The following is a 9,575-nucleotide window of genomic DNA, read 5'->3' as shown; positions in this document are numbered from 1 at the left end:
GAGGAAAGGGCGTCTAAAAAGAGTGATCGAAAAAACTGCCTATATGTACAGTAACCACTTAGCACATTGGTCTCTCTAAAACCTTAATTCGAGTCCGGTTCGCTTTTGTAGGCGATAACAGCCCTTGTAATCGTTTTTCTGAGGTGTGGTCATACGTTGCAGCAACCCCCTGGCAATGGTTGCCTTCCTGTGCCTGCTACAGTACAAACCAAACCTGCGTCTTCCACTGTGTCACGTAGTGAGGGCAGTCACACATCAATTTTATTAAGTCTCGGACACCTGGCATTGTTGACAGCTCGGCTGGTCCCCACGGCCGATAAATTGGGCGTTGCGTCGAGTAAAGACAAAATCCTTGCGATCGCGGTGACGCATATTTGCTTGGGTTCTGTTGACTTTAGCTTCGGCTACGCTTGAGTTCTGCTTCAGATATGCGATATTTAGTATTCAGACCTTTTCTTGGCCCACATATGAAGATTCGCCAAGTTTCTAAAGCGAATGTTTCCACATCGGTGGTCTGTTGTGCCACTAAAATTAATGTCCAGTATCTTGCGTCCAAGCAAAGCAAGGGTATTGGCGAAATCCCGTCCAGAGGGTCCAGAAACATCCTCATACTTTACCCGCCTCGATGGCTCAGTTGCTGCGGCCTAGCGCTGCAGAGCAGGAGGACGCGGGTTCGCTTCCCGCTATCGGCTACGGTGGCCGCATTTCAGTAAACGCTGACTTCAAATCACGCGTGTATGGTACAGTAGGTGCAAGTTAAACAACTCCAGGTAGTCAAACTCCTTGCAGAGCTCTCCCATATACGACGTCACTCATAACCGCCTGTGCAGCTGCTGAACATTAAACCTCATAGTCGATGTTTTCTTACGTTTAGCGAGGAATAAAACCACCATTGGTGGGTGAGATCGAGTACAGTGCATCAAATCGGCCACGACTATTTATGGGAATACAAAGTAAGTCTGATAACGGTCGTTTACTCGTTCATTGCGGTAGAAGTTATTCAGATCCGGTACACAGTTGGAATGTATATGAAGGGAAGCTTTAGTGAAATAGTTAATTCAATCCCGTACAACAAACGGCGATGCGTTTTTCTGAAATCGCATGCAGCGCGTAACCTCATCCAATGTTTATAGTTTCCCACCACAAAGGTAACGACCTAAATATCATAAAAAGTTTATGCTGATCTATTACCACGCTAACAAGCACGTCGGAATGAAAACACCCACTCAGGCGGATGGGCGTGTCAGACGTCTACGCAGCTACGCTGTAAATTATAGTCGTTAACTTCGAGGTCATAGAGTGCTTATAATTTTTGACCAGCCATAGGCTTCATTCCGACAAGAATTTTCAATCACCATGAACACTGAGAGAAATAGAAGACCACGAATACCCCATGTTAAAAAATTGCTCATGATAATAACGAGATTTCATTGGTTGCTTTGTGTAGAACGTCGGGATGTACACCTAAAGAATGACGCCCTACCGTCATTTTGATGGTTAAATGCTTGCAGATAGAGCTACGAAGATATTTCCCATCATTTAGCGCAGCATTTTTTAGTGTATGTCACGACGATGAAGGTTATGTATAACTCTTGGTGAGGCAAGAAAGGTGATGAAAGATGTAGACACACACAAGTACGGCACATATCCAGGTAAACTCAACGATTTGGTACTTGTATCACGTTGGCACACACCATTTATGGAAGATTAGCCAAGAACGGGCAAGTAGTTAGTTGTCCTTACCTGAGTGATAAATCAACGGAAATCAAGTAAGTCCACCAATCAATTGAATCATGTGCGCCATTCCATTAACAGGTCGGTGCGCTTTAGAGGTAAACTATGAACCGAAATTCTTTGTTCAGACTTCATGCAAATTGTTTTCCCCGTGTTTGTTTTGAACAACAGAAGTATGCTTGTACACTTGCGCATCTTTGTCAATCAGCGTGCAAGCGTTATAAAGTACTTTCGCTGTTACTAGCATTTGGTGGGCATATGACCCTAGTATATATATATCCAGAAACATACAAACCAAGATTCTAACCTTACCAGCACAGAGCAGTCACGACAAACTTGGGAAAGTAGCAAAGAAACCTTCGCCTATAATGTCACCGCTTAGGTGTGCTCCTACACACCAGCTATGTATTTACGTATATTTCCGGGCAGGTTACAGCTCACTTCGTTCGACGTTTACCGCCGAAGCCCCCGCTTAGTTGATCTAAATGACGCCTGGTATGAACGTGTCCAAGGCGGTCATTGCGTTTCCTTCGATGCATTTACGAATGGCGTAATTTCAATAAAGCAAATGATTTGTTCTTCGTTGTTTTACGCAATATCTTTCTTGCGAAATGTTCAGAATCTCCAGGAACTAAAGTGCATTCACCTTGTAAACGTTTTAAAATCTTTACTTGCTACATAAGGTGATTTTACATGTCATCATGTGTTTTGTGAAGGCTTCCTCACGTATGAAAAAAAAATTGCTAACTGGTAAATAACTATGCACGACGCACACACGCAACCACTTTTCCAGAAAATATTTGAGTCATCTCCTTTTTGCAAAAGTAATCGTATGAAGTTCGCTGTTATCCCAAAATTAGGCAAAAATTTCTGGACCAGATCATTGCAGCTAAGAAAGCGGCCTTACAAAAATAACTTGTATATCATAGTTACTACGGGTGTGAAACGCTCGTTTACTGTAAATTTGCATCACTCTCCTTGAATCAGTATACTCAGCGTCTCCTGCTGCCTCGTGAAGTTTCGTTTTTCTAAGAAGCCATTGCTTTCCTTGCAGAGAATGAAGGAGTCGGAATAAGACATCGCACAACGAGTGAGTAATCCTTATTTCTTTTTTATCTTTCGGCTGTAGAACTGAACTTCAAGAACAAAGTATCCTGGTCAAGCCGCCAGAGCGAGAAATACTTTCAAAATAGGGAACGAAACAAATGTCACAGGCTTTACCAAAACGCAGTTGAATGCGCCATACGTGTTTCTTCACCACCTATTTTTAGTCTAAGCAAGGACATTATACAAGAAAATTTAAATTTCGCAACGCGTCTACGCCATTTCCAATCTCCTAGCGCCATTTTATGTCGCGTACAAAATGCTCATGCAGTCATATTTCCTCAATCAAGCACTTCACGTTTACTGTTCATCACGTAATCAACCAATCTGCAGTGAATAAAATAAATATTCATTACTCCGCCATAGCGTTATAGTCCTTACAGCTCAAGACTCCCCTCTGAACTAGTAAAATGGTTCCGCAATAGTTACCGCTAAATTGAAGTTCTGCACGTTCTCTCCACATCGAAAGTAGCTATTTTTCTTCAGCTTACGCAAAAAGTTCCTATGACGGTCCAACTCCATCGCAACAACTTTTACTAACAAATCGTTCGTCTCTTCCGCCAACCCATGCTCGAAAGATATGTGGTGCGTGAAATGAAACCGGACAATGAAAGACAAAATTCCAGAGCTGAAAAATGTTAAAAGGTCCCGCATTTTTCGTTTCGCTTTAAGCATGGACACTGTGCCTACCAGAAATACACTATAACCACAGGGCTCCATGACATTTTATATGCACATATATGCAGCAACCCTTGTTTGTTACGACAGAGCACCTCGATTCAAACTGTTTTATTCACACTTTACAGTAATATACTTTTTTTCAAAGAGTGTCCAGAAAACGAGTTCAGACACGCAAAATATCGTCTTTGCATATTCAGCCTTCCTTATGTGCCTTTGCTGGCTTCCTAAGTGCAAGAACATCTACATCAGTTTTTGCTTCACTTCTGTTGTTTGTTATTTTGGCCGGCTCGCCGGGAAGCTTGTAAGCAGACATGGTCATAGAGTTTTCCGAACGAGCTACTTTCACCATTCTAAAGCAAAATAAAGAAAATTTAATAAAATAGAAGCTACTGCGTTGTCATATTTTATTGCTTTCTTTAGTAGTTTTGAACGAACGACGTGTCCTGGCATAAAAGACCCTAGTGGATTTTCATAAAGGACACTTTCATTTCCGCGCATTTATCATTTCGCTGTTGAGCGGTTACGATGGCCCACTGCCCTTTGTTCATGTACTTGCGAACTGGCAAGTGATAAATATGGAGCTTCTGTTCTCAAACACTCTTTTTTTTCTGGGTTTTTGCAAGCCTAAAATATATATAGTGCATACTCCCGAGCATATTTCTTTCGGTGTTCCCGAGAGATCACGAATATCTCTTTTTTTTTGAACGCTTCTTACAACAGCTGCGAATTCCCGGTACAGTATTTTTGACGTGAAAAGATCGTTTCCAGCTCAGCGATTTTTTCTCCCAGGCATTCAACAGCAGTGAGACGGAGACTGCACGTTATAAAGAAATATAGAGGCGGGGCAGGGTGGAGGGGCGGGCGGGGGCTTACGTTATCTAGGTATGAATTCTAGCAACTCATGACAGAAAGACCTCTCCTGAATAAATGGGGCACTTCTTGCGCCACCGTGGCAATATAGAGAACTTTAGCCATGTTCCTAAAACACAATTTAACTCAAGCATAGAAAATTAGCTTAATCAATTTAAGGTTGCCCACGATCCTGATATGTAGTTATTTTCCTAAGCTTCCGTTCAACATGTAATCTCACCCATTTAGCAGCAAAGGGAGAAAAGAAGGGAGGCCAACGGGTCCAAATCTCGTTACCCATGACCATGTCAGTAGAACGTATGCCATAACTTTCGTATGCTTTTCTTTTTGAATGTTGTACCTTCGGGCCTGGCGCGAAACACATCGTCTTGCGCACACACACACACGCACACACGCACGCACGCGGGCACACACACACGGTGAAATTGTCGTCCACACGACCGTAGCATTCAGATTCATCGATCCAAACAAATTTTTCTTTCAGTGTGAAGCTGTCTTTCTGAAAATAGCACATGGGTTTGCTTTGTCGATTTGTGCAACAGAAAGGTGGATGACAATGTCTCCGTGACGAATGTGTTCTCCAACAAATCTTTCCACTTTGTAAAGGCAAGCCTGGTGTAATTTCCCTTAGTGTTTTTTTTTTTTCAGAGAGGCTAAACGGAAGATGGGGGGGGGGGAGGTGTGGCAAACATGGCCGATGATGAGCGGACCGCTATTTGGGACAAAGGTGTTTACTGCTAGAAGCGCCTTGAGTCACACTGCATGACTTTAGCGACGCCAAGCGGCAATTTTCATAGCTAAGGATGTCTTTGTTCTTCTTCTGCTCAGTGTTACGTTGAAATGTTTACTGTCTCTGCCATAGTATATTTCATTTCCTCCAGAGCTCCGTCTCCTGCCTGATTAGTTCATCAGAGTAAACTAGAACCGTGGTTTCACGATTTCTATTTGCACAAAGTCAGACCCTATGCATCGCTAAATGCGTCAGGAATTACACATGCGTAGCTGGTAACCAATCTGAAATGTCTTGTGTATTACAGATAATTCGTGCTATACCAATGTAACACAATTGGTACGAAGGGAACCAAAACGATGCCCAAAGGCAATTATGTATACTGTTAAGTTTGAATGGATATGGCGCAGTCAGCGAGCACGAAAGAGGAAGAATAATTGCAGATCGTCCGCCCTCGCTTAATTCAAGCCGCCAGAAGAAAGTCTTCTTCGTACATTATTGTTAGCCTTTTATAGAGCTACAAAACAACATCGCAATTAATTACTGTGTTCGGGGAAATGCGGTAGTGCAGCGACAAGCTCTAAACTCTTACAATTACCGTCACGTGTTGGGTGAGTCCCAGTAGTGCCGTGGAGTTTTCTTTCGGGTAAGTCGCAGTCCGGTCACGCTTTTGCTTGTCGTTGGAACAGGTGTGGGATTCTACATCGGCGATCCATGCATACAGACCTGCAGCAGCGTCTTGCACTACGTGTTCTGCAATCACACTTCTCGACGCTGCGAGTGCAGGCGTGAGCATCCCGTCAACATAAACAACAGGCAATGCGTCAAAGGTACGTGTACGAATATGAACCACCTTGGGAGGCACGCATGTCTCCTTGAGCGCGTATCGCATACGTGCTGTCGAGCACCAAAATTTGCCAGACAGACCGTTTCACACAACTGTGAACTTCTGCTAGACCTATACTGCATGTAGACGCCTGCGCAGCTGGCGGTACCTGCGCCGTACCTGCGCCACCTGTGCCGGTTTTCGGTCCAGACGGGACTACTGAGGGGCCGTTCGAGTTAGCCCTCCCAAGCGCTGACAGACGCATGGTTACAGCCTAGTCGAGCACGCTGTAAGAGTGCTTTACTCGCATGTCGTACTTGACTTTATTGGTATTTTGATTCATTGTAATGTTTGTTGCGAAAGTGAAAATATTTGTCTGCCCTTCAGCGAACATTTAAAAGCGCTTATTTACAAAACAAGCAACTGCACAAAAACTGGCGCACTGTTAGATACCTCAGCAATTATTTACCTTTTGGGCGCGTTCCTTCCTTTATCTTGGAGACCATGCAAATGAAGAATGGTCGGGTTGATCGAGCGCGAGCTTGGCGAACCTTTTACCTGCTCTTTCGTAGAGCCTTCGAGTGTGAAGGGTGTATCTTGAGCGGTCGCCTCGAGATCAGTTAAAGGTTTTCTTCGCTTTTAGCACGAAAGTGTTTTATGGCGGGCTCCACAAGGAGCTTCTCGTGGGTATACAAGACGCTGAAATGGTGTCACGAAAAGAACGCGCTAGTTTTCTACCATCGCTGTGAGATGGCCCCATTTCACTATTCTTTCACTTTTGTTGTCTGTCGGCCTGCCATAACGACGCAGTTTCACCACAGAACACCCGTAATACTGATGGCAAATTCAGCAAATCGTACTGTCGCGCACGCGGGTGCCCTGGGGCGTCGATGATTGGATGATTGGCCGAGTTCGCCATCGGAGAAGGGAAGCTGTAACTTCCACAGTGCAACGTAAATAAGAGTCGTAAACTAAACGTCTTAAACTAAAGTATACGATTGAGACATGGCGCTGTCAATTAGAAACCGCTATCATTGTTACGTAGTGAGCAATATTACCCCTGCGGTAGTGGCTCGCGGATCTGCCCGCGTTCCTCGCTCGCCAGTTTTCGGTGTTTTGTTACAGCTTTCGGGACAGTATCCATGTGTACGGTGCCCTAACATGACTATAGATCTCTTTATTATGTCGCCAGGTTACCGAGCGGCCTTAACTTGCAAAAAACAGTTCAAACAAGTGAGCTTACATTGTTTATTGTCAACGGTAATTGAAGCAGTGTTCGCCCACAATTTTGGTACAGGTCAGATGGACTTAAAAAATCATGGGCACTTTGCTGAGCTTAACTGCGGTAAACGCAAGCCTATCTATGACTGCCTCTGTTACTGTTGTGTGAACTGTTCTGCTAGCGGAAGCTGCCATGGCTGTGAGCATGGGATGCAATCACAGCCATATGGCTGCAAGGTTTGTCGCCGATGTGCGCGTGCGCCCCCCCCCCCCCCCCCACGCATGTCTGCGATCCTTTCCTTGCTCCCCGCGCCGGTGATCACCGCTTTCCTGCGTCCACCACGGACTGCGCCCGGACACTCATGGGCCACTAAAGGCTCACTGTCAGTCATTGAGTTTGCGACATGCAGAAGCACAAAGAGCCATCTATTTAATAGAATTGGAAGCTGAAATCTAGGCAATTTTTCTGATTGTGCTTGTTGTGCCGAATAAAGCAGTGATAACGAAGATTCAGAGAATAATATTTATGCTAGTCTACCCTTGTACTGTATGCAGTTAAGTTCAGTCCTTCTTGATGTTTTTCACATTTACGTATGTTGTCTGCGTTCGACGATTTCCGGTAGCTCACAAAATTAGGGGCGATGCTTAGAACTTTCTATGAATATGAAGGCGAAAGCCTAGTTGGACCTTCTGTTGATCTGCTGTTGGAACTTTCTGTTGAACTTCCTACATTCTAAATTCTACATTCCCGGAGCGCCTACGTCGAAATAGGGCCGCATGTTTCTATATTCGGGCCGCTACCGCAGCTTCATCCATTGCCGGTTCCTCCCGACGGCGTTTACGGCAAACGGCATTTCGAGCTGCTCGAGCGTCTTCCGCCATGGCGTTCTTTCTCGGTGTTCCCCGCCCGCGAATAGAGCCTGGTGCGCCGTCACTTATAGCGACGTGCAATGAAGCTCTGAGCCCACGCGGCGACATATACAAAACACACAAGCGTGTTCCCGCCGTTTTCAGACCGTTCTGCCGGCGCCGCTGCTAATATTTCCCTCCTCCTCCGGCGTATCACTTCTGCCCAACGGGAAATTTGTCCGTCACGTAAGACAATGAATGGCTCATGCCCGCTTAAGCAATGCCACATGCCTCAGTTAACTTATGCACCTCACAAGGCGACCTTGAAATATCGAGATCTAACGTTTTCGCCATATCGCTGTGAGCCCGCCGCTGTAAACACATCAGCGTTCCTCCTTAATTGCTCTTGGAATGTGCTGCTCTGAGCAGAACTTGCCGTAAGCGTCAAGCTAACGTTATCAGATAATTCACTGACCGCTGACCAGCACCAACGGTTTGCGTTCGGTCTCATCTAGTGCACCATCGAAGTGCGACGCCTGCGATGTCACTGGCCATGCTCCTCATCATGACAGCGTTGTGAGACGCCTGCTAGGTAGTTATGACGGTGCTGTTTCTTCGAGCCAGCCGAAGTTCTGGAGTTCTGTGCTGCGTTACGCCGAGGGGTCGCAACGCAACCTCAGACCTTGCAATTACTGTGAATGGGTCACGCTGAACGATACTGCGAAACTTCTTGCTGGAGTGTTCGTGTAAATAATATAGCAATGCAACAATATTTACTGACTTTCTGAAGTCCGCTGCATAGTAGAGAAATGAGCAGTAAAATGAGAAGTTTATTGTTCACATAGACAGTTGTACCGAAAGTGGAAAAAAGAAAACACAACGTATGTTTCACAAACAGACGCGAAGGTGCAATGGTCTAACAATGTGTACTTGTAAGCGAACAAGGTGTATAAGGACCCTAGAAATACACCAGATTGGTTTGCATAGCGAAGGTTGTCACATATAAACAGGGGATGCCAGTTAGGCGTCGTGTAGGTTGACACAAAACATTTTCTGCACAAGGAACACCAGCTAGCTTGTGCTTGAAATATTGAATTAGGACCTCACGGCGATAGTTATGCCTGAAATGTTAAGTACCGAAGTAGTGGGAACTTCAACTGCTCCTTTCTTAGTTTAATGAAAATTGTTAGTCCCGCATTTTTCCACCAGCAATTTGAAGCAATTGCACACAATTAGCCGGACTGGCTAAATGATGACCTACTACGTGTACGCGAATGGAGCCAGCAGCTCCAAGCCAATCCTACAATACGCTATCTTGAAGACCCTCCGTGTTTGCTCAAGTGAATGAGAAAGTTACACCTTCATATGTAATAAGCATTATAAGAAACCACATCATAAACATCTAAACACAAAATTAGTTACATTTCTTTAATACCTTTTAAGGTAATACTTCCGAATGCAAGTAAATATAGCCACTATGACTGAATCGGCTGCATGCAAACGCTTGCTTATAATTGGTATAAAAGAAAATTGATGGAGATCCCACGCTCCGTAGGAATA

At 44.7% G+C, this 9,575-nt stretch overlaps 1 protein-coding gene across 1 annotated transcript in view; it reads left to right on the top strand.

Moving 5' to 3' along the window:
• The first annotated feature begins 625 nt into the window (after positions 1–625).
• LOC142583635 (uncharacterized) overlaps positions 626–9,575 on the top strand; it is a 48,829-nt gene continuing 39,879 nt past the window's right edge. Inside the window, exons 1-3 of the mRNA XM_075694128.1 lie at positions 626–671; positions 2,789–2,824; positions 5,809–5,949. Of these exons, the coding sequence (XP_075550243.1) occupies positions 626–671; positions 2,789–2,824; positions 5,809–5,949 (223 nt within the window). The remainder of the gene's footprint in view (positions 672–2,788; positions 2,825–5,808; positions 5,950–9,575) is intronic.

The sequence above is a fragment of the Dermacentor variabilis genome, chromosome 5, assembly GCF_050947875.1.
Source record: "Dermacentor variabilis isolate Ectoservices chromosome 5, ASM5094787v1, whole genome shotgun sequence".
Lineage (NCBI taxonomy): Eukaryota > Metazoa > Arthropoda > Arachnida > Ixodida > Ixodidae > Dermacentor > Dermacentor variabilis.
This window is presented reverse-complemented; position numbering and strand designations above follow the sequence as displayed.